Source organism: Maniola hyperantus, chromosome 14, assembly GCF_902806685.2.
Source record: "Maniola hyperantus chromosome 14, iAphHyp1.2, whole genome shotgun sequence".
Lineage (NCBI taxonomy): Eukaryota > Metazoa > Arthropoda > Insecta > Lepidoptera > Nymphalidae > Maniola > Maniola hyperantus.
This window is the reverse complement of record NC_048549.1, coordinates 9,828,053-9,854,539: the sequence shown is the minus strand read 5'-3', so window position 1 is coordinate 9,854,539 and position 26,487 is coordinate 9,828,053. Positions and strand designations below refer to the sequence as shown.

The 26,487-nt window shown below is 35.1% G+C and overlaps 1 protein-coding gene across 4 annotated transcripts in view; it reads left to right on the top strand.

Moving 5' to 3' along the window:
• Window positions 1-25,943, top strand: part of LOC117988300 (collagen alpha-1(XVIII) chain-like) — an 86,316-nt gene extending 60,373 nt beyond the window's left edge. For all 4 annotated transcript variants that reach the window (XM_034975431.2, XM_069503088.1, XM_069503087.1 and 1 more), the window contains 15 exons: window positions 568-654; window positions 1,832-1,884; window positions 3,550-3,756; window positions 5,794-5,937; window positions 6,224-6,313; window positions 7,226-7,460; window positions 8,276-8,347; window positions 9,366-9,478; window positions 9,940-10,032; window positions 12,262-12,381; window positions 12,769-12,899; window positions 14,436-14,615; window positions 14,900-15,043; window positions 17,042-17,122; window positions 20,167-25,943. In XM_034975431.2, the coding sequence (XP_034831322.1) occupies window positions 568-654; window positions 1,832-1,884; window positions 3,550-3,756; window positions 5,794-5,937; window positions 6,224-6,313; window positions 7,226-7,460; window positions 8,276-8,347; window positions 9,366-9,478; window positions 9,940-10,032; window positions 12,262-12,381; window positions 12,769-12,899; window positions 14,436-14,615; window positions 14,900-15,043; window positions 17,042-17,122; window positions 20,167-20,239 (1,823 nt within the window). In that variant the 3' untranslated portion in view covers window positions 20,240-25,943. The remainder of the gene's footprint in view (window positions 1-567; window positions 655-1,831; window positions 1,885-3,549; window positions 3,757-5,793; window positions 5,938-6,223; window positions 6,314-7,225; window positions 7,461-8,275; window positions 8,348-9,365; window positions 9,479-9,939; window positions 10,033-12,261; window positions 12,382-12,768; window positions 12,900-14,435; window positions 14,616-14,899; window positions 15,044-17,041; window positions 17,123-20,166) is intronic.
• The last annotated feature ends 544 nt before the right edge of the window (window positions 25,944-26,487 follow it).

Genomic DNA, 26,487 nt, shown 5'->3' with positions numbered 1-26,487 from the left:
AAATTTCTGCTCCCTTTATTTTGGATTGTCGAACACTTTTGTTAATATTATTGTATTGGTGCGTACAACATTGTATAGGTGGTTATATTATTATAACCACCTTTAATAATAGTTAAAGCTATTAGCTTTAACTATTTGTTAATGCTATTATTTGCATTATTGACTTGTTATTTGCAAAGAACATGAATTCGGGTCTTTTATTAAAGCGATGGTTCGGAAAAATCTTAATTTCTTAACCCGGTACCTTTTACACTGGAACAAATTATTATTACCAAAACAACGTATTTATGCCAATATATAAATTTCTGCTCCTTTTTGGTTGTCGAACATTTTATTGGAGCGTACAAGATTGTATATATTATTATTATTTTAAATTAATTTAATTTTAAATAATTTTATTAATATATTAATTTTATTTTAAATAGGTTATTTTAAATTTGTTTTCATAAAGTCTTCCATCCAATTAGAGAAGCATGATACCTTTTTGAAAGAAGCCTATAACAACCAATTTAATATAGATATTAACTAGATTTAGTATCGTACTATAATAAAATAATTTATCCACAGGAGCCCGAGGACTCCCTGGTCTCCCTGCACCGTCAGTGGCTACCATCACAGACAATTATTCATTGTCAAGTGATGTAGTAAGTCCAGGTATATAAAATTTTATATAATTACTTACTAATTATTATCAAGTCTTTATCAAAAAATATTGTAAAAACAGTTTTTATGTACTAGCTTTATGTAAAGAAGTGCGAAACGAGACTAGCGACGACTGTGTAGACAGCGGTCTTGTCTATCTATTGATTATGCGTATATCTAAATGCACCTTTACGTTACTTTTTGCGAATAATGTATTTACTTATTCTTTTGTACTTTTGAAAATTGAAAATTGTTTCACATTTTAACGGCAAAATATACAAAAGCTGTTGAAGAACTTGAATCCATTAAAAATATTCAGTACACTGAGTGATCCTTGCCCATTCATTACAAACTTCAACTTTCTCGAGCAATTATTCATTCAATACATATTCATAAGCATCAAACTTCAACCGCAGTGATTTACGCACCGCAAGAACTCATAACTTACGAAATGTACATATTGCCATTTCTCCCCACGCTCAATCTAATAATACATTGTTTTATGTAGTCATAACATAATGTAACTGAACATGAATATTATATTAGACGTCTTTGGATCTAGGTATATTACGAATGAAATGTAAATAGTTTTCTATATTCAAATAAATTTGTTTAAAGCTTTTTTGAACCATAACAGATTTTGGTACTCACAATAGTACGATTTTTTAATTGATGTATTTTTTAAGGTTCTAACTGCCGTACTCAGAGTCGTTAGTCGTTACTTAAGTTTAGTTAAAACGAGACAAAGCTACATCTCTCACATAGGTAAATCTGTCTCGTTTTAACTCAATCTTAAGTAACGATTAGCGACTCTTAGTACGGCAGTTAGAGTTTCATGTAACTATGGGTCTGGCATATAGGTCACCTATAAAAGCCCCTTAAAAATATCAGATTTAAAAATCGTCATGACACTAAAACGAATGATTTTTTGCGTTCAAAAGAGCTCCTAGCTTATATGAACTTATAAAGCGGCGTTTTTTTTTTGATAAATAATTTAAACTCAACATTATGTATATTAATTATTAGTTTGAAATTGGTTTAATTAAAACAAAACATGGGAGATGTGAAAGTAAAAAAAGCTAAGTTTAAAGCTAAAGGAATTTTTGTTATCATAAAAGACGCCATGCTTGGCTTCACTCCATTCTGCACGTGTGCGTTGTACCTTAGTTTATACGTATGATGTTTTCAGGTCTACAGGAAGTCGCAAAGCTGAAAGGCGATAGAGGGGAAAAGGGTGAAAAGGTAATTACCTACCCGGGACATAAATAAGAAAGCCGGCGACCATTGATATACGAACACAAGATATTCAGTCTACCGTGTAACTGTACCAAGTTTATTTAACAACAGCTGATAGTTATTGAAAACATGATTTTGATTTGAAAAGGAAAATTATTACTATCATTGCCAGAATGAATGAAGTCAATAATATTAGTTTTCAAAGTTAAACATCTAAATTAGCAGTCATGATCAGACATTTATGTCATTAAATCATTTGTGTCTTTCGAACATGATGATTAATTTCTGCCTAGTCTGAAGCAAGTCGAGATATTTCATCTTGGTTTAATGCTAGGAATGAAAAAGTTAGAAGTGAAAACTTACAACTTACAATAAAAAATAAATCATAATTTTAAAATTAAAACTATTATATAAACAATTGTATAGTTTTTACATCTATAGGCACTACGAGCACTATAAACATTTTTAAGGCTCTTTAACATTATTAGGGTTCCGTACCTCAAAAGGTAAAAAGTTACCCTTATAGGATCACGTCGTAGTCTGTCTGTCCGTCCGTCTGTCTGTCGTGTCTGACTCGACCTTGAAGTTTATACCTATCCTAAAATCGCCCAACGTAGTTTTCACTTCAAAAATTTGATTAGGCTTCAGTCTTAGCAAAATTAAATGATTTCATTTCATTTCATTTCATTTCATTTGTCTTCAAGTATACTTAAATAACGGCGTATCGTTTTTTTTATAATATCAGTGGTCACCAAGGCAATTTTTTTTCCGAGTTTCTTTCCGTCAACAATTTGCGGAGAGGCTCAATTCCCGGGCGGTTTATATTAAGATGAGATGGAAACAAAACAGTAATTTTCATACATAATAATGAGCTTACAGTTAGGCGGGAGACTTGAATTAGTATCTTAATTTCAGCTTCTCTTTAGTGGGATAACTTCATAATATGATTAAAAACGCTGCACACAGAAATCAGAATTGGTTTAGAAGTGTTAAATGAGCATAAACATGACTGCACAGATGTGTAGTACTTAGTAACCTACGGGACTTGATCTAGCAAGTGTCGTAGGAGCACAGAGAGGACGCTGTGAAGATCAAAATGGATGGCGCTCTATGGAATTAAACAACAAGCGCACCCGCATGCCCTTTTCGTTTCATAAGTACTAGTCATAACAGGCACCAGAGGCGCGTGTCTAGTACGCTACGTCTCGGGCGATTATTATTAAAATTGTCTGAATTTCTATGGAACGGATTACCTCAAGCGCTGCCGTGCATTAATACAATTTTATTAAGCACTCAAAATGCAGTGTACTGAACGCGTTTCCCAAGCGCCTGCTAAGTTAAATAACTAATCCCGTAGAGCGGTTTTGCTATATCAAGTCCCTGAAAGTCGCGGTATAAAATACGCTCTAAAAGTATCGAGTCTGACACCCGACGAACACTGACGAATTTGCACGCTTTGCTGAAACGATTAACACTTTTATGTCTAAAGTAGGTAACGTCGTTATAAGGCGCTTTAAAACGCATACCTCGTGCGAATGCGTTGATGCGCGGCACTAAGAACAGCAGATGCCATTTCTATTACTGTTTTATAGAATTCTGTGGTGCGTCACAATTGGATTGTAATCCTAAATCCCAAAAAAATAAATCCTTTAAGTAAATTATATTTCCCAGGGCGAAAAGGGCGGCAGAGGTATGGAAGGTCCTCAAGGTTTCCCTGGAACTGATGGCAAGCCTGGTGAACGAGGTGATATAGGACCATCAGGTTTACCTGGTACGCAAGGAGTACCTGGTCTCATTGGGCCTAAGGGAGATAAAGGTGAATCCGGGCCGCCTGGTCCAGTTGCGATATCACGTGAAGAAGCTCTGGTTATGACAAAGGTAAGTCAAAAAATAATAAGTATCCCTTATAAAATTATTTTCCTCCTAGCAGCAAAAGATTTCTATTTTAGTATCAAATATAAATATTCTATAAATATAAATATACTTACCTATACTTTCATGAGTGCCTAACGAACTGAAAGGCCAAGATTTTTAGGGTTCCGCACCCGAAGGGTGCCAATGAGACCCTATTACTAAACCTCCGCTGTCAGTCCGTTTGTCTAAGCGGGCGGTATCTTACTTGCAGTAATAGCTAGAGAGAAGTATTTATATTGCCAGTATGACAACAAATAATAAAAAATCAAGATAGCGAATTTAAAAGCGCCCACCATGCAAATAAAAAAAGTGAAAATTACATAGTGTTATATCTTGCATGATGGTACGGAACTCTTCGTGTGCGATTACGACTCGCACTTGACTGGTTTCTTTTGTAGATACAATTATGAAATAATTATCATTATATTCTTATGAAAATCAAATTCAGACGTTACTAGGTAGACACTAAGTCCTGATAACATATTTTTTGTCAAAGAACGTTAAATCGGCAAAGACTATTTTGCAAAAGCTAGGATTAACCTACTTACTAATGGAAGCAGGAATTAAGGTTAGGTAGGTTACGCTAATGGGTTTCCTATTCGGATTCAGGTACTTTGGAAATTAGTTGGAAAACACTAGACTTTTACTCCCATAGTAAAAGAAACATTCTGAAAGTTCAAGGTTTTTAGTGTCTTATGACAAGAAACAACTACAGTTACAGTGCGACAAGACTCTCTTGGCACTTAGAATATTCAAACAAGAACAAAGGGGACACTTGACGGTAACGTTAGTTCCGATTTCCAGCACGCGCCAAGCGCCTTGTCGCACTGTAACCATGTTTAAGACTTATCCAAACTAATATTATAAATGCGAAAGTGCGTCTGTCTGTCTGTGCTAGCGTTTCACGGCCCAACAGTTAAACAAATTTTGATGAAATTTGGTAAGGAGTTAGCTTACATCCCGGGGAAGAAAATAAAAAAAATTATCTCGGAAAATTAAAGAGCTCCCACGCTAGTGTAAAATAAATAGTGTAAAATTAGATTAAAAAACCTAGTGATTGAGATGTTGGACTACTTTTGGGGGTTCGATACCGAGCTCGCAATTCCTTTTTCATAGTTATGTGCGTTATAAGTACCTACCTACCTGACTAAATATAAGGAAAACATCGTGAAGAAACCTCCATGCCTGAAAGGTCTCCACAATGTGTGAGGTCTGCCAACCTGCACTGGGCCAGCGATGTGATAATATTCTGTGAAATAATGTAAAAAGAGGCTAATTAAAATGACTCTTCTGTAATACAATAGTATTTTACGTACATATTATACTTACTATATTATATTGTACATATACTATGGAACACCCTTCCAGCATCAGTTTTCCCCTCCAATTCAAGCTTTTCAATAGCTCAACCGGTATAGGAGTGGACTGAAAACCGAAAGGTCGACGGTTCAAACCCCGCCCGTTGCACTATTGTCGTACCTACTCCTAGCACAAGCCTGACGCTTAATTGGAGAGGAAAGGGGAATATTAGTCATTTAACATGGCTAATATTCTTTAAAAAAAAAAAAAAAATATGGGTACCTTCAAGTCAAGAGTGATTAGGCATCTTCTAGGCAAGCGCGCTCCATCTTAGGCTGTATCATCACTTGCAATCAGGTCTGATTGCAGCGGAAGTCTATAAATAAATAAATAAACTATGGCAAGGTCTTTCTTAAATTTGAGGAAAAGTTCACAGACGTAGATATACTTAATACGCCTGAATCGATTTTTTATATTATGGATTCATCCCACGTATTCCTTTACGTGCCTTCGTATCTCTGAAGACATTCTAACATCCGACAATCCCTAATAGAGCCTACAATAAAATTCCCGAAGAATCTTAGCCCAGCTTTGACATGATGATAGTACTGGAGCCTCTATTTTAGAAGCATTTTAATTTGGTAGGAAATCCTACACTATTGTCAATTTTTGCAGTTAGTAATTAGATTTTTATTTGTAAAGGGTGAAAAAGGTGAAACTGGGCCAAGAGGTAAACGCGGACATCCTGGTGCACCGGGCCCAAGAGGGCCACCTGGTCTTCCAGGTCCTCCCGGCGTGCCTGGCATAAATGGACCCTCTGGAGACATTGGGTTACCTGGGTGGACGGTAAGTTTAATTTCTAGTAAGCTACTGTTTGTGCATTGTCGACGGTCGGACGATAGCCTTAATTAGTAGGTACTAGTAAAAAGTAGTATTTCTGGAAATCATTTCGTAGTAGAAGTCATTGTTAAAAAGAAAACCTACGAACAAAATTTTAACTTTCTAGACTTGGCGATTTTCTTTTTACTATAAATACAAAGTTGGTTTTAAATCCGCAACATAAATCGTTCAACGAAAAATAATTACCTACTTACCAACAATTCATATCATAGTGTACATTCGCCTTTAATAGGGTCCACCGGGCGCAGCAGGTCAATCTGGTCCACCGGGACCGAAAGGCGAAAAAGGAGACTCTGGCATCTCTCCAGCGGCCCTTGAAAAGGTAACCAAGATCATACTAACGACAGTCGACCGACAAAATGTTGCTCAATACCCCTTTTTGCCTGGACGCTTACTAGCTATTATCACAACATCTAAACCTCTAAATATTTAGCCGCACAGGCTGCCATTTAGAAACTCGGAGGCGGCTTGAGCATCTAAATGCTCAAGCTGAGCTTTTTTAATGAGTAGTATATCTGCTATAATAGCTAGAAGCCTAGGCGGTAGGTAGTCTAGCTCAGCCTTTTTGCTAATCTTACATTAAAGGAAACACGCCCAGCACTTCTTTAGTGCCTATCAATTTAAGAATAGAAGAGCCTCAATATCTCAACCGGTAAAGGAGTGGACTGAAAACCGAAAGGTCGACGGTTCAAACCCCGCCCGTTGCACTGTTGTCGTACCTACTCCTAACACAAGCCTGACGCTTAGTTGGAGAGGAAAGGGGAATATTAGTCATTTAACATGGCTAATATTCTTTATAAAAAATAAAAAAATGCATTTATAGGAAGATATGATTTTGAGTATAGAAAAATCTGTGGCGTTATTAGCATGTGTAATTTCTTGGCGCATTCATTGATGACATCGTATAGATGGCGCCAAACTTCTTGAATACTCTGGTGCGGTGAAACAGATATCTATGGGAAGAAGCGGGAAGTGGGAATAGATTATACATCCGTACCCGCAAGCCCCACGTCCTTGTGGAGCAGGGCTAAGAACTTTTTGTTTATCACTGAACTAGCAAACAAGAACTTCTGAGAGCTCAAGAAGTTTGGCATCATTCAAATTTTGAGTACTGAAACATTTAGTCGTGCAGTAGCTTACGCATATTGTGTCTGCTCAAGCGTTATTCTAAATGCAAATAAGAATAACTTCACACGTTGGCCGGAAATTAGGTTGATCATTAATTTTGCTGAAGGTAAAAGGTGAGAAAGGTGATCGAGGGTACGACGGGGCATCGGGCCCGCCGGGGAAAGACGGGCCCAAGGGACCGCCGGGTCCGGCAGGCCCGCCCTCCTCTAGTATGCAGTATATACCTGTCCCGGGTCCACCTGGCCCCCCGGGACCGCCAGGACCCCCCGGAACTGCTAACGAAGTTACTATTGACACATTGACTGATAGCCCTGGGATTAATCGGCATGAACCTGGCACGGGTATGTATTAAATCCTTATGATTTTTTATGATATTGTATCAGATCTGAAATATTCTTACTCGTATTATTTTTAACTAAATTTTTATTTCGTTGTTCAATAATCTCAGTTTTTTATTTCAATGTTATTTTTTGTTTAACATTAATCTTGAAGTCTCTAAAGCAACCTTTCTTAAAATTGTATAGATAAATATTTGTATTCTAAATAATAAGTACTGAACACAATACTTTTTATCATTTACGTCTTGGTTTTACGATGACAATATATTTTAATACATACAGGGTGTAACCAGAATGCTGGCAAAAACGAAGACAGGTGATAGCACTGATGAAAGCGAAAAAAAATATTAAAAAATCCTATAATTTTATAAAAATTTACGATAAGTTGCAAATAAAACATCTGACTGACGCTAGAGGGCAACGAACGATGCGTAAGTAGGCCACTCGGAGTCCGCCTACGACGCAGCATTGACCCGAGTTTTGCACACTATACATTGCGGGTTTGAAAAATACTAAATCACTAAAACTACAAAATGAGGCAAATGATTATTGGTATTGGACTGTGTTTAGGAAGTATAAAAATGAGTAGTATAAACGCTAAATTTTTGCTAGCGTTCTGGTTACAGGCTGTATTTAGGTACTACATTACATTATTTACTAGAGACTTGGTGAACTATACTAGACATCTATAAGAGACCTAATTCTCTTGTAGAGAATATCGTACTCAATTCAATGTTATTCTATTTCCAACTCAATTTTAATAGATACAGTTAGTTAGTCGTTGTTTTCCTTTCGTAATTGTACTCCACCTCCAACAGGCAAACCTCGGGATCCGCTACAAATCCTAAGAAACTTGAATAATTTAATGCAGTACAAGCAAGAACAATTTGGTGAGTAAAAACAAAGTCTTCCAAACAAAACTATAACTTACAACAGACTGCAACCTTCTTCACTTTGTTAGTTCAATAACTTAGTTCAAAGTAATTACCATAATTTATTTAGTTTCGTAATAGTTATACAAATTGGATGAGCACAGTCTTAAGAAAGCTTGCATAGATTAAATTTAGGTTATGTTTTAACTTCAAGTTTACAACTTTTTAATTGAATAGATCTCTTTAAAAGAAGTTTAGTAGGTATAGTCCGTGACAGGTTTAGATGGCAATCGGGGAGGGAACGACCCGCACACCCGCGCAACCCCCGCGTGAACCCGATGACGGCGAGCGCGGGTGAATTGCGGGTGGGCGTCCCCTTGCCTCATACCCCGATTGTCATCTCGAACCTGTCGCGTACTATACGTCGTTATGTATTCTTACATTTCTTTCAAAATAAAAACTCCGCCAGAGAGAAGTTTATGTTTTGTGTGTAAAATGTTGACTGACGAACTAATAGCGCGGCAGTATAGACAAAATTGTAGCACAAAATAGATCGATAACACTGTGCAGGTTTCATATCAGCACTTGTATTTTACCTAACGCCATGTTTTCATATTTATTCAGATTCAAGTTAGCCCTTGACTTCAATCTCACCTGGTGGTAAGTGATGATGTAGTCTAAGATGGAAGCGGGCTAACCTGGAAGGGGTATGGCAATTTTTATTTTTATTTTTGTATACACATTTGGTTTCTACACAGCATTGTACCGGAACGCTAAATCGCTTGGCGGCACAGCTTTGCCAGTAGGATGGTATCCAGTCACGGCCGAAGCCTCCCACTAGACCAGACCAAAAATTAAGAAATTATAAAACTCCAAACCCCTGCCAGGAATCGAACCCGGGACCTCTCACTAATAAGACCACAGCGCTTGCCACTGCGTCAGGGATGTCGTCAAAAATTATATAATTTGGCTCGTCTTGGCGGGGGCAATGCCGCGTGCCGTGCCCCCTGATTTGATAAACTTTTTTAATAATCAGTTTTCCAAGATCCGCAAGATTCGATCAATGAGAATCCTGAGTTTGATGATGAAGAAGATGGAAGAACATTGGTCGGAACGATTTTGTTCAAATCAACGGAATCATTAGTACGGGTAAGTTTTAGCCTGAGATTTTATTTTTGTATTAATTAAGCAGTGCTTTTATACATCTATGAGTTGCATGCCTTTGTTTACGAGCAAGAAAAATTGCTTTTTGTTTTGGAATAAATAAAATAAATCATCTAGTCCCAAAAGTATTATAAATGTGAAAGTTTGGATGTTTATCACTCCTTCTCGCAAATTGACTGACGGAACCAATTTGGCTGAAATTAGGAATGGAGACAGCTTATACCCTGAATTATGAAAAAGGCTACTTTTTATCTAGGAAAATCAATGAGTTCCGGCAAGATTTCCAAAAAAATTATACAAATACAACCGACTAAAATTGCGGGCATCATCTAGTAGGTAGTAGAATAAAAGTATGAGTGAGCGAATAAAGTACAATTTTTGCTTCTGTAGGATATCTTACGACACCTTACGGCTTTTTATAATATAATATTTTTGTTTTTGTCTAGCTGGGAACAAACAGCCCACGCGGGACATTAGCATACGTACTACAAGAGCAGGCCTTGTTAGTCAGAGTCAACAAGGGCTGGCAGTATGTTTCGGTAAGTAATACACGCGCGAGCAAAAAAATCGACTCAGGTGCCACGCAGACCTGAGATGCAGACAAAATACGTAGCGTATTTCTTGACTCAATGTTTTCGTTATAACGATTTTAACCGTATCTCAAAGTGAATAAAGTTGTGTTTATGTTGTTAAAGAAATAGGTAAGATACGGCTTGGGCTCCACTCAACTGATTACGTTTGCATTGCGTCACATTAAAAATGTTAGATAGCGTATAAGTTAGTTATAAATCAAATACGGATTGTGGCTTTTTCTCAGAGTATCATTTTGTTAAAATAACAACGGCAGACTCTAGATGGTGCTTTATTTTACTTCAACTTTTCAGCAGTAGCACTGTTTTCATGTAATCTTATGTTCACTCTTATGATTCTACAACTTAAATAAAGTAAGTAAGCTTCTTTTCTGAAAATATCATAATATATAAAATCTGACAGAAAAAGTATTGCTTCGACATTATATTATTCTCGTTTAAAGCGAATAAGAAAGTATTTAGATGAGTGATGAAATATTTATACGTACTAAAATTTATCTTATCAAGGGCATTAATTATTACGAATCTTACCGTACTCTGATAATATTAATACAATGTACAAAATTTACGAGAATTTAACTTACCTAATTTAACTACAAAATTTACGGGAACATACGGAAATTTTTGACGTCCGTAAGCTCACCGTTAATTAATTATTATTATTCTTGACTACAGTGAATATTGTGTACACTAAATTTAATTTCCACCGTGTGGTTTGCTTATACCGATATTTTGGCTCGTAAGTGTATAATATTTCAAAATATGTAAGTAATATTCCCCAAGAAAGCTACACAGCGGTTTTAATATGTAATTAATACGCAGTTGTGGTCGGATAATTGGAATACCGGTTCATAATGGCGCCAGCAGTAAATTAAATAGGTACCACGACAGAAAACAATTTGATTTTCATAATAATTAATAAAAATCCTCCGTTTGCTTTGTCGTCTTTCCTGCAAGGATTTTTAGGGTTCCGTACCTCCAAAAGAAAAAGAAACCCTTAAAGGATCACGTGGTTGACTGTCTGTTTGTCTGCTTGTTTTTCAAGACCCGTTTTCTCAGGAACGCGCGGGATGTATCAAGTTTAAATTAATATGAAATACTCAGGTCTACAATCCCTTGGAATGAAAAAAAATCAAAACGCAATCAAAAGATAAGGCCGTTTATGACGCGTATTTTGACAATCACAAGGGGAATCATAACCTGACCTGCAACCATAAAGTCAGAAAGCAATGTCTTTTACAAACTTACATTTGCAGTAGGAGATAATTTAAGCAACAAAATTACACGTATCCTTCCAAGGTACAGAACCCTTGGGCGCGTGAGTCCGGCTTGCACTTGACCAGTTTTTCTTTATTACATGGCTTTCGGTTTCAGAAAATTCATCTAAAGAATCCGAGGATGTCGTAAACAGAAAATCTTAAATTTAAAATTCCGCTTTCGCCTCCAAGGATACGTATCAACGAAAATGTGCGATGACGCGACTTTAGGTTGTCAAGGAAATATTGCTTATCTCTCCGAGATTTTTCCTTTAGCGCTGAGACAGCTTGATATTATAAAGACACTGATTTTGGAAACATTATTTTTTTAATACGGACGTATCTAACGCTAAGAGCGTTCGCAGATTAGCGTTTTTTTGAGCGTATAAACTCGTATTTGTACACGCGTGTACGTTTTTTTTCACACACGCGTCTCGTGTACGCCAGCCGTTTCTTTGTCAGAATCCATAGACCTTTTCCAGAAAAGACGAATACGCCGCGAATGATTTTGCGTGTTCGTTTCGTCCAGAAGAGTTGTGCCATGTGAAATATTTAGGCACGTTGAAACGTATGCACTTGCTCTGAAGTTTGCGTGTATACTGGATGCAACCGGGGAGTTTCTGATATCTCGACCCGCGCGAGCGACTCACATAGTACGCGCATATCAAGAGGCGGGCGTACTCCACGCGATTTACTAGGTATACACGATAATATATTGCTACTTATTTACCTAATTCAAGCGAACATACTGGAATGAATGTGTGCGTGCGCGTTCGATTAGAAACGGAGAATGTAGCGTGCGTATTATAAGCTCGTAAGCGAAACCGAGCGTAATACGCGCAAAAAAAACGTTAGTCTGCAACCGCCCTAAGCAGTTTATTCGGGTATCATTATTCATATAGTGTTTCTTTTTCCTAAACAGATGGGCTCGTTTTTGAAGATACAGACTCCTCCAGGGGGTCCGACTTTGACACCTTTGCAGAATATGCTGGAAACTTCAAGTTTGGTTCATCATAAAAACTCGCCCAATAATAGGCCAGTTGTAAGTACAATCTTAAAACTAATCAAAAAGAAGGTATTCAACGGTTTAATTTTAGATTTGTAACCTTTTGGGATGACCTCCAGCCCACTGATTAGAGCACGCACCTGTAACTTTTCGGAGTTATGTGGGTTTCAAGCAATTAAATATCACTTGCTTTAACGGTGAAGGAAAACATTGTGAGAAGACCTGCATGCCCGAGAGTATCCATCCATAATGTTCTCAAATGCGTGTGAAGTCTGCCATTCCCAAAACCCTTCTCAATCTTGGACCCGTACTCAGTAGTCGGCGGGCGATGAGTTAATCATGATGATGATGTTCCGATTCATTGGTCATCTAACTCAACCAGTTTTTTAATTTATTTATTACATAAATTATTTTTCCGACCAGCTACGTCTAGCGGCGCTAAACGAGCCCCACACCGGAGATTTGCACGGGGTGAGCAGTGCCAACTACGAATGTCACAGGCAGGCGGAAAGGACTGGCTTTGAGGGGAGCTTCCGAGCGTTTATCTCTTCGAGGTGCGTTGCTTTGTGACTTGTTTTCTTGTCTGAGCAGTCACGTCTAGTGGCGTTAAAAATGTTATTACTTACAGTATCAGTTCATGGTTTAATACCATGAAATAAGATATTTACCTAAATATTGGTTCACTTAATATGTTTGATCTCCCTTACAATAAGTAACATTATTTTATAAGATCAAATTTTTTCTAACAAATTTATAGTTTAATCGATCGACTAATGTACCAATAATAATTCCTAAAAATTGAAGGACATCAAAACTTCGGGCGACTATTATATTATTTTATTATATCAAAACAATTTTATTTTGACTATCGGACGAACTCTTCTTTTCTGTTTTTATTTTTCTTACATTATTTGATACGGTTTTTGATTATTGTAATTATGAGGCTTCACAAAAAAAAAGTTAGAGAATTAATAGTTATCGCAGGTATTTATGGTACAATGCTGCTTCCTTTCTGTTTGTCCGTACCTGCGATAACAGGTACACATTTCATGTCATACAGTTTCCGTTATCGTTTTTGTATTGTTACTAGTATTGGTATCGGATATAAAATACCACGCTTCGTATTTCATATTTTTATCAAACCTATTGATTTCGAACTACCCTCTAGAATCTCTGTGATATGAAAAAATGTGCAACTGCCATGCAGCTGCATTTCACACTGTGCGCAGCGATATTTGACATACGGAAGGATATGAAAGCTTATCACGTTTTTATTTTATGTAATTTTTTGGTTTATTTAAGAGGTTTTGATCCTAAATGGGACGTATTTTAGGTACCAAGTACTGACTACGAACACTAAAAAGCTTTAAAAAAAAAACCGACTTCCAAAACCACTAAAAAGTAAAAAGAAAAATTTTGTTTCTCGTAATTCTTCTGTCATAATATTACTTATCAATTATTATTTGTTTAAAATACAACAAAGATTATAAAAATATATGGATATTTTTTTTTTAATGTGCGAGCATTTCTTAACAATAAATATTTGAAACAAATTTATAATTTGTCTTTGTTTCTAGAGAATATAATTAATTTTTCTTTGTTTCTAGAGAATACAATCTCTCATCTGAAATCTTAACTTATCTACCCCTCAGAATCTTTAGACATGCTCGTACATCAAAGCTTAAAATTACTGCGACTCATTATCAAGTTTCAAGGTGCTTTAAGGTTTCAGTTGATGAAACTTAATCGGTGTTAAGAGATTAATTTTTTTTCTAATTAAAATATATTTAGAGTGTTTGATGTCACGAAAATAAAATGAAAATATTATACTTAGGTTGAACTTTCACCGTCGATAAAAGCAAAATGGGTTGCACTAGTCAGGATTTTGGACAAAAATTTACTACTACTAATTTGTTTAGCGTGCTTTGAATTTTTTGTACTACTTATGTACTAATTTGTTCAGCCTACTTTGCATTTTTGTTGGTTAAAAATTAACGCTAACCGTAATGTAACTTGATAACCGACTCGCACTTGACCGGTTTTTTTTGTGTACATGACGATGAATGAGACGTATCTGTCTTTATATACAGGGTGCAAAAAATTGACACCATCGTGAGCTGGGTGGACCGCGAGATACCAGTGGTGAACATTCGCGGAGATATACTCTTCAACTCTTGGGGAGAAATGTTTGATGGATCCGGAGCTTTATTCGCGCACGCTCCCAAAATATACAGCTTCAATGGAAAAAATGTGATGGTGGACCCCGAATGGTAAGCATTATTTTTATACCTCGTATATAATTGTATTTTTTTATAATTTTAGTATAATTTAGTTTTCTTTACCTGACTTTGAGTCCATTTTACCAACATGGAATACATTTTATACCCACGTTAAAGTTGCAAGTTACTCTCAGATATCCAAATTTTCATTTCACCAAATAGCTAGTGATAATTTTTTCAATTCATATTTGATATACTTACTTAAGGAATCCCAGTTTGATGTTGTTTCTTGAGGTCCTTAAAAAGTCTTCTTTCGTAATGTTTTTTTTCCGAAGGCCCACAAAAGCTGTTTGGCACGGCGCGACACCAAACGGCGAGCCGACAATGGATTCGTACTGCGACGCATGGCACAGCAGCAGCCATATCAAGTTCGGACTTGCTTCCTCACTACGCTCTAATAAGCTGCTCGATCAGGAGACGTGAGTTTGTCTTATTTAATTATACTATTAATGCTATAACCAATCCAACTCCATCAGAGAACCAGTGGCAGTGGACAGGTAATGTTGGTTGTATAGAACTTATGATCGTTGGGGCAGACGCGTTCTGGAGTGGGAGTACCGCTAAGTGCAGTATGGGTCAACGGAGACTTTGAGTTCCAGTCCGTTGGACTGACGACAATGGTAAGATGTATCAATCTATAGGTACATTATTTAGCATAATAATCTCTATCACGATTAAATAACAGATGAGGATAGATATAGATATTTGTAATACCGGATCTCAGACCTGACGCGACAGAAAACTGACAACGGTTTTCTCATTTGATCTAAGCCAGTATTTCTTTTATTCTTTTCTATTTTGTGGTATACAATAAAAGCTCATTCACATTTTATCAATTTATTTATTTGTCTCTAATTATTATAATGTTTTTCTCATATTTACAGTGAGCTCATTAATTGATTACAATAATCCTTAAAACTAGCTTAAATCTTCTTTGATTGATATATACTTTAACAATATAGATATCCATCAATGAGGGTATTATAGTTTCCAATGGCCAATTGGAACAGTGTCGGACTTCTCTTTGAAATGTAATTCAGCCAAACCATTATTAACTAGATTTATTTTTAAATTAGTGAGTTAGATGAAAACTATATCTAACTGTTAAAGTTAGAGTTTTGACATCAATTTTAGACATACATAGATTTTAGACATGAGGTCAAGGATAAAGCCATTTATTCAAACTAAGTAACATTGATGGTCAATTGTTCAATTTATAAGATAACTAGCTTATTCCCGCGACTACGTCCGCCTGAACTACACAAATTTCAAAACCCTATTTTACCCCCTTAGGGGTTGAATTTTTATAAATCCTTTCTTAACGGATGTTTACATCATAATGCAAATCTGCATGCCAGATTTCAGCCCGATCCGTCAAATAGTTTGACGGATGTTTGAGCTGTGCGTTGATTGATCAGTCAGTCACCTTTTCCTTTTATATATTTAGATTTGATGTAATGGTGATGAACTAAAGCTATGAGGGTAACAAACGCGAGAAGAAGCCCACAAAATACTCAGCAGGACTCAATGAGTTAGCGGGCTAACTTGAAAAACATATCTAACTCTATATTTGAGAGATTAGATTTCTACAAAAATATTTATTTCTTAAAACTTTTTTTTACGATTATTTAACGATTGCTACGAAAATAACATCTGGTGGTTTTTTTCTTCAGAAAGTACGAATACAGTTTTTTGTTTCTTCATACCTTATACCTTTCAATATCTCTGAGTTCAGTTCTTGCCACACTGACCGCTGTCGAAATAACACCCTGTATCAATAACAGAAGAATATCCAGCGCCTCTGCGACCCGAGCGAATTTGGGTCATCTGATATTTGCTACAATTTTTTTATGAATGAACCAATATTTTTATCTCAAAAAATATTTACTTTTCTTATTTCCTTCACTATCTCTGTGTCTGTGAAATTTATATCATTAATATAATTTCACAAAGTGATTGCATTCGCGTTTAATGGAATTAAATATTTCGTTTTTTGGCAACGAACTGGTTTTCGTTCAATACAATGTTGTTTCGTATTATTAAGTATATTTTTGAAATTTATTTAAATTTAATCATACTAGGTATTATTATATCACAATCATATTATCAAAAGCTGAAATCATTTTAAGATTGAGCTACTATGAAAGGATTTTCTGAAATTTCACACCAGCGAAGCCGGGACTGTCAAATTAACAGATTTTCACTTTTCACTAAATGCTTAGTAAGAAAGTACATCAAAAATCAATTTTTAAAATTTGTCTGTCTATTATTTGTTTTTCGAAACGGCTGGACCGATTTTTATGGACTATCATAGGCGGATAGCTGATATTATAAGAAGTAAAAAATTATATTATAATTAGTATAACTAGGTATACTTAGCAGTTTTCTTATTTAAATTGTTTCATTATGTGTAATAGGTATCCATGCAGCACGCGACTGATCTTGCTTTGCATTGAAACCACGCCAGTGAACACAGTGAGGAGAAAAAAACGTTCAAAGTAAGTTGAGTAAGTAAGAAGTCATTATACACAAGCACATACAGGGTCTAACCAGAACGCTGGCAAAAACAACGAAGACAGGTCAGTACTGATGATTACTGATATGATACCACAAAAAAAAAACGCGAAGAAATTATAAAAAATCCTATAATCTTTTTTTTAATTCATTTTAGGTATACGCTTGACCACAATCACATCTGATGGGAAGTGATGATGTGGCCTAAGATGGGACGCGTTTACCTAGAAGATGCCTATTCATTCTTGTTTTAAAGATACCCGGGTTGTAATTGGTAGGAAACACATATCGCGGATAGAGTATTCCAAACCTTAGCCATACGTATGAGGAATGATGACGCAAAACGTTTCGTGCGTGTAGATGGAATGTCGACGACATAAGGAAGGAAACTCGCCCGACGTCTTGCGGTTCGGTGGTAAAATGGTGAAGGGGGGACAAGATCGAAAAGTTCCTGAGCACACTCTCCGAAATAATCTTGTAAAAGTTTACGATATATTGCAAATAAAACATCTGACTGACGCTAGAGGTCAACGAAAGTTGCGTAAATAGGCCACTCGGAGTCAATGTTGCGTTGTAGATGGGGCATAGATTCGAGTTTTGCCCGCTATACATTGCGGGTTTGAAAAATACTAAATCACTAAAATTACAAAATGAAGCAAATGGTTATTGGCATTGGATTGTGTTTAGGTAGTATAACAATAACGCTAAGTTTTTGCTAGCGTTCTGGTTACACTCTGTATTGTGTTCTATTTCACGAAGACCGTTTGATTATGTTTGTGTGAGTGCTCACGTTAAACTTGTAATTGTATGCGTGATGCTCAGTTTGAAGACGTTACGCACACAAATGCGTTAACGCTTATAGATACAGTCACTACTACAACAAAGGCTGAGTGGTCATCGTGAAATAAAACACCATACGGTTATGTATTTCTCTTCATTCCACCTGTTTCGTGTTGACTGCATGAGTTTCAGTTTTGCAAACCACACTCTATTCGGTCCGGATTTATTTTGGGACTGAAACTAGTTTGTACCAGTTTTGAACACTCCGGCAAAGTGAAGTATTTCAGAATTATTTCAGGACTGATTTAATGAGACTTCGAGAATACTGCTAAAAAGCATTTATGTATACAACGAACCAAGCAATAGGCTACTTGACTCATATCTAATTCCGTCCAATAAATGATTATTTATTATAGTATTTTGCTTAAGACAACGAAATATATCAATAACAATTATTAAAAACGCAGGATGGATATATAAATCCAATTTAAAAAAATACAGTTTTTATTTTTATTTGAAACGCAGAAAACGCTGTCAGCCATGATGTGACGTCATTAATATGTAAACAAAGAAATGTCATCCCTATGTCACGCGGGGACTAACGTAGTATCCATATATATAAAATTTAGAGTCCTGACTAACTTATACATCAACGCACAGCCTAAACATCTAAACAGCTGGTTCTAGATACATGAAATTTTGTGCGTGTGTTCTTTGTAGGTAAAGAGAAGGTATCCACTAGGAAAGGATTTTTTGAAATTCCACCCCTGAGTGGGTTAAATGGAGGTTTGAAATTTATGAAGTCCACGCGGGCGAAGTCACGAGCATAAGCTAGTTTTTATATATTTTTAAAAACTCATAGTAAACGTAAAAAAATATCGTTTTCTCTTTATAAATTGAATAAGTTATTAAGTAAGACTTACAACAAAGTGATCTTTGCAAAAATAAATTTGGGTTGAAGTCGTTAGTCATATAGGATAGGATCCCTTTAAGCAAGTCTTTGCGTGTTACGTATATTTATTTCACTGGGCACTCTAATCCACAACTTTCCTGTGGTCTTTATCGATGCGTTTTTTACATTCTCGGATGATACAATAACGATAATTACTATATTTTTCATGTAAACTAGTATAAAAGTCATGTTTATTAAACTTTGGGAGGTTATGCTGTTGTTTACAAATGCATGACGTCAGAGCACAGATAATCTATCGGCCAAACATGGCCGACAGTGTTTTCACGTGGCTAAGAAAAATATATTTTTAAATTAAAGTTTTACGGTTTTTAGGGCGCAAAAAAATATAGTGTTAATTTTTTTGATATAATAGGACAAATATTAACCATTTAAGACCAACTTAAAAAAAGTGTCAAGTAGCCTATTCAGTTTTCCATCATACCAATGAGTTATTATTATTAGTACCAATATTATGCAAGTTATATTATTCTTCCAGATGTACCTACCTATAGTTTAGATTAGCAACTAAAAGTGCCTTCACTTGGCGAAAAAACTAATTCTCTCGAATCCCTCTCTTGTAGGAATTTTGAAAAATCCAAGCTAAATTCCGGTCTAAATTATTAGAAAGGAAACCTCTGTGCAAAATTTCAGCTTTCTACATAGGTCCAAGGGTTTAAGCTGGGCGTTCGTAAGTCAGTCAGTCAGAGCTTTCCTTTTAATGTATCTACTTATTCAAAAAAATATAATACAGGATATAACAACCAGAACGCTAGCAAAAGCGAAGACAGGAGATCGGTTGATGATAAGATAACACAAAAAAACGCGTTTTTAAAAAAAATAAAAATCCTGTATTTTTAAAAGTTTGTAATGTATTGCAAAATATCTGACTGATGCTAGAGGTTAACGAACGTTGCATAATAGGTGCCGTGGGGTCAATGCCGTGTTGTAGGTGGGGCATTGACCCCGAGTTTTGCACGCTATACATTGCTGGTTTGAGAAATTCTAAATCAATCAAACTACAAGTATAAGGTTAGTGGCTATTGGTATTGGGACTATGTCTAAGTAGTATAATAAATGCGCTAAGTTTTTGCTAGTGTTCTAGTTACACTCTGTGTAACATAACAATCAGATGTGATCGTAAAGCAAATCGAAGTGAATCGCAAACCTGTCCCCGTACACAAAAATAAAAATAAAGTATCACAAACTCCCCAATTCTCAAAGGAGAATATTCAAATACAGACATTTACATAATACATTCATTCCATATGAAGGTAACATTCATGTTTTCTCCGGCAGATATCGTGTATCCGACAAAACACATTTCCTGAAAGACATCGAAGAGCGAAACGAAAATAGACCTCATTTATAGACATTGAATTCATATTTTATTTAACCTTTAAGTGCTTACATGGTTAAGTGATAAGCAGATCTAAATATTGAGATATTGTTGCTAGTCCATCACTCATCTGATAACCAGATTAAACGTGTTTTATACGAAGAAAATATAGAGTTGTATGAGATACGAAATAAGAACAATCCTATCTAAACTTACTAAATTGACAGATCTAAATCTAGTGCTATCATTTTCCGCTGGAAGCATTAGAAAAGGATACCAATAGGAAGGTCTGTCACTTTAGTTTAGTCTGGAGATTGCCGTAGGTTGATTAGCCGCCATGTCTATTAGTTTCTTTGATTTTGGGAATGTAGATTGTAACGACGCAAAATAATTATTTAAACAATATTTTTTTGAATAAATAGTAATGTACAGTATAAAACGTAAAATACAAGTTTTCGTAAAATTGTCACGTCAATGGGGCCGATTCTCTTGTACACAATCTCTAAACTAAACTAAATTAACAGGTCTAAATCTAGTGCTATCCTTTTCCGCAAGCAACATTATGAAAGGGATAGCAATAGATTTAGACGTGCCATTTTAGTTTAGTTTAGAGATTGTGTACAAAGGAATTAGCCCCACTGTAAAGTTAAATAATTACAAAAAGTTTAATGAGTATAATATTCTTAATTTATTCAGAATGTCACGTTAAAAATACAACATGCAGTTAATTTTCATTATAATAAATCCATTTTCAGTGGTTATGTTTTCAGTATCAATGCACATCGAAATGAATAACAGTTTTAAAATTGAGGTTTGAGAGGCCGCGCAAGTGGCTTAACCTCAAAAATGATAACAGAGAAATTATACGTTGTAATAATATCGAAACATTGGAACTACAATTTATACTTTTAATTTAAAAATCATTTTGCAACGCTATGTTTGAATTTCTAGTTAAAACAATTAATATCATTTTATCTCAATTCTTTTAAAAAAACCGGCAAAGTGCGAGTCAGGCTCGCACAATGAGGGTTCCGTACTACAGTCGTATTTTTTTGACATTTTGCACGATAATTCAAAAACTATGATGCATAAAAAAAAATCTGTTTTAGAATGTACAGGTGAAGACCTTTCATATGATATCCCACTTGATATAGTCACTCACTTTGAAAGTTAAAAATACTAATTATTAGTTCATGACCACAATTTAAGTTTTTTTGTGTGATCTAATCCTAAATTCACGGTTTTCAGATTTTTCCCCAAATGTCAGCTATAAGATCTACCTACCTGCCAAATTTCATGATTCTAGGTCAACGGGAAGTACTCTATAGGTTTCTTGACAGACAGACAGACAGACAACAAAGTGATCCTATAAGGGTTCCGTTTTTCCTTTTGAGGTACGGAACCCTAAAAATGATGGTCTTTCTAATCGTGCGTTACACCCATCGTATTATCAGCCGCCGATTGTGAGCCAGTACCAGTTTACTGCTTTTCCTACCAGTAAACTGGTAATACCTATTCAATTTTATATTCACACAAAAGCAACAATATACGCTACTACGCTATACGCAGTACATATAGTACGCTGATACTCAGCGGATATAATAATTATACTTTAGTTTTCCTTAACTGACTTGAAAAATAAACAACCGTTGTGCCAGATCCTTATTTCCACGTACATGCAAACTGTGGAATCAACTCCCTTCGGCAGAGTTCCCATTAGATTACAACATGTGTTTATTCAAGGGGCGGACCAACTAATTCCTGAAAGGCTGGTAACGCATTGGTGGTTCTTCTGGTTCTGCAAATGTTCATGGGTATGGCGGTAATCACTTAACATCAAAAAAAATCGCAGAAACTTTCTCGGAGAAATGCATCTACCACTGCAACTGGTTCAAAATTCGAATACGAATACCCATGTTAGTACTTAAAGGTTAAACATAAGCAAATTGCGAAGACTGTAAATAATTTATGTATAGGTTCTAAAACAAATCCTGGTGGAGCATAACGACAATATAAAAATTCTTCGTTTTGTGAGTACGGTTTCCAACCACCACACATGATGATAATAATTATGATAATGAATACTTAGGAACAGTTATAATAAATTATTCACAAAAGTTCAAAATCTTCCTATGGCGTAAATCAGAATGATGTAAGTAAAGTGTCTTATTCCCAAGTAACCCGTATTAACTTAGACCCTAAAACTTAGTTTAAGTTATGGCTTAGAACAAGGGCCAGAACTTACTCTTACATTGTATCTCCAAGGAGTCCTAGAAAGCGAAGTTATGTAAATTACACTTACGCAGAATAAATTCACAGATTTTATGTTTTTTACGAGTTTTATTAGCTTTGTGAACAATAAATATTTTGATGTTTTATTTTGTTTTAAAAATATAACAGTAAACTCATTCTTTTTATCACGTTTTGTATCTAAATGTAACTACTTACTTGTGACAATTTTTTTGTAACCAATGAACAACAATTTAATCATAGAAATATTCAGTACGCTCCATTATAGCGCGGCGCAGCGTAACGAAATCCCTACCATGGTAGGCGGTGCGTATTATTTACTCCACTGCAGTGCGTTAGTGAAAATGTACACACAAATGAAGACGCGTACGCATAGCCAATTACTTTGATACAGCCAATTTCGGCCACGGCGAGTGTCGCACAGCATGAACAGTGTAAACAAAATACGAACCAATCTTGAGCCTATTGCGATCTGAGCAGACGAATATTGTGGCCCCTATTTTCGAATGACAAATAAAATTATTAAAAACGCGCTCTATGCTTTGTCGTTCACTGGTAGTACTTAACAGTTTGAAACTTTGCGAACTTGTTCAAACAATTCTATAATACTGTTAAATTGAGCTGGTATGACGATGGAGGTGGAAGATCATTTTTATAGCAACTTCTCCTATCGAGTTGGGACTCGTCTTACCCAAGAGTCTTTTGATAACATTAATTTATAATATCACGGTGCTTACCTAAATCTACTAGTCTTTTCAACTTTTTACTCATAAAAGCTGAACAAACAATTTTTTGTTTTACGAAACTGCGATTTATTTGTGAACTATTGGAGCACACAGGTTAGGTTAAAAACCCAATAACACTATATTTCTAACCATGGTATGCTATTCCGGTTTGATCATTGACCAAAGGCCATTCATAATAATTCCGAGCTATTTTATGGGCATCGGCCATTGTAACTGCCAAAATACATTTCCCGTGTATCGGTGGTTGGGAACCGTGTATTATTAATCGTGTCAGCCATTTTCAAATTTAATAGTAGTTTTGTAAATAGTTGGCTTTTAAAACTTTTCTAAAGTACATACTACGAGTATATTTAAAAGAAACAACAACCCTGTATAGATAGTGAAATGTAAATCGTATGTGGATGTAAATATTATTCCTGTTAAATAAAACTAGTATTAATTAAAAACTACTGCCATTTTCAGTAGTTATTTTGTTTTGTATTTTATCATACTTGTACCAATATTCATATTATATCCGGTTATGTTGTGAAATATAAATGAAGCTTGAATTTTTTTCAACTAAAAAATATTTCAACTGAATTTGTGTGATTACCTACTATAATATAATAATTATTATCAGTGGATGATTTTATTTGATCATCATTGAAATTAAGTATGCTTGCAAACAAAAACTGAGGAACAGACGAACGAAATTAAATACCAGAGAAACAAAAAGCTGAATCAAAGCTGTTGAAACTTTACAATATTTGAACCGATTTGATCGAAATTACGATCTTAAGGCTCAATTTTACCACTGTTTTAGACCGTTTTGCTTGGGAATAAGTTCGAATTTGTATTTAATGAGCTAAAAACGTTCAGGTCAAAAAGTGTTATGACCAGAAGTGTAACTACACCGTTTTAATTGGTTAAGCTTTATTTAGCTTTAGTTTTATTTTCTTCTTACTAAACTGACTTTTAAAATTCACAACCTGTAAGTATACCTACTTATAACCAGAATATTAATTCATTGGTTGATTTTTTAACGGTGATCGAAGCTTGCAGACCCAGCAAAGGCACATATCGTTTGAAAAGCCCTTTGTTTCATCAGTATATTTATTTGAAACACTCCTTTAAAAGAAAGTCTTTATTTCAAAAGTACTATTTGCTACTCTCTTTTTAAAAAGACTTGAGTCATTAATAGCCTCTTTATTAATCTAAAATAATCGACTCTGGATTTTCTACTGTGCGAATTATATAAAATCTTCATAAAAATAAACATACAAATGCAGATGGGTTTTTCAATGCGATGCTGCCGCGTATTCTGATTACCTTTTAAAACAAATCTTATTCCTATTTCCATTGTACAATATTGTTTCATTCAAATATCGGCATACGAGTTTGTTTTATAAATATGTTATTATTCTGGCCTAATTGTTAACTATTTAGAGCCTATTTTAATGTATAAAACGGGTACATACCACATACATTAAAATATGTCATTAAACCACGAAATAAGCTTAAAATCATTATTTAGAGCCTTTATTTTAGGAGTTTTTAAAAATCAGATTAGAGTTGTACTTAAAGTACCTATAACTACTCTTTTTTTCTTCAGGGTTTTGCTGGCGCCCCCTTAACATTTAAATATTTGACATTGTAGCAAAGTTCTGTAAAGCGTGACCAGAAAAATAAAATAACTCGCCATATAGCGGAAAACCCGTGGAACTATTTTATACAATACTATATACTTAGTAATCATAGACCATAATACTAGTGGCGCCCCCAGAGCAAGTTTTTATGTAAGTCCCGCAAATTGCTATTGCGCTGGAACCATGTCTCATTAACAACAAAATGACGTCATTTTGACGTCAGCCGAAATTAAAATATACCATCAACTCGAAACTTCAGTCTAGTGCTATTGATTAGCAATTTGTGGGACTTATATTTCTGGTCAGGATTTACATGGCAGTTTCCAAGATTTGTAAAAAATTTCGTCTGGTAACATAATAATTATGCCGTAAATAATTATCTATATTATGATATTACCATGTTACATGTATATTTCATACAATATAAAATGTTTTATAAATATTAATTACTGTGATAAGGTTGAAAGCAAACAAAATACGGTGATTGAATGTTAATAAGAGATTTAACTGTTCAATTAAAATATATTATGAATGTAATAATTGTGAACTCGAAACATGTTTCATTATTCATTGTATCATTTTATATATTAGAAGAGAAATTATATAAATCGCCTCAATTTATATCGGTCACTCTTTTATATAAACTATGTGATACTTTACAAATGCGATATTATGCACACAATAGAAATACTCTTTGATGAGTGTACGAAAAAGGCGACGATCATTAAGATCACGACGAGCTTGCCAAGACCAGTACTTTTCGCAGTCTCTTCTAGTATGTTATTGATACATATATCAATGGTTTTACACCAGTTGTAAAACAGGCTGTTCTGTGCAAAAGCAACAACATGCGACAATGCAGCATGCTACAAATAAAAATTTAAATTTTGTGGCCATGGAGCATGCGGCGGAAACAACACTGTGCTGTAGGATTGGAATACTAGGGTATGACAGTCCGCAGCCGATTCTTGCTACATTTTAAATTATTGTAACATGCAGTCCTGTGGCTTGCCTCAGTGTCGCACTAGTTACTCTGACATAAAATGGCTTTAACACTTTCATGTATGCCTAATGTAACAATTGTAAAAATCAATGTTATTATATATAATAATAATAAGTACGTTTGTTTTTTAAAATTAAAATGGTTTTCTAATGTGTTGCATTTTAATTATTTTTTATATTCCTATACCATCAAGCTGCGATAAGGTGTACATCAGTAAATCAGTAAAACGTCTTCCGCAAGAATTAAGATTTGAATAATATTTTTTAACAAAATTAATGTTTTGTTACCTATATACGACTAAGAAGGGATTGATCTATAATATTTTACTTTTTTTTTGTTAAAATCGTAATATCTGAAGCTTCAATAGTTCCTAAAAAATCGAAAATCGGGCATGCGGACTTTTATAAGCTGAAACGATGGGATTTTTCTAGGCAGCGATAAAGCGGGATGGAGCATGGGATTAAAAAAAATACATTAATCCATACGGATGAAGTAACAGGCATTAAAAGTTATTTACACTTGTAACAAGGGCTATATTTTCATCAGCATTTATTTGAAATAAATTATAAATAAGTACTTAAGTCCAGTTAAAGATAACATTGAACTATAATTTCTCAACGTCAAGCGTAGTATAATATTTATTGTACGCTAACAGCC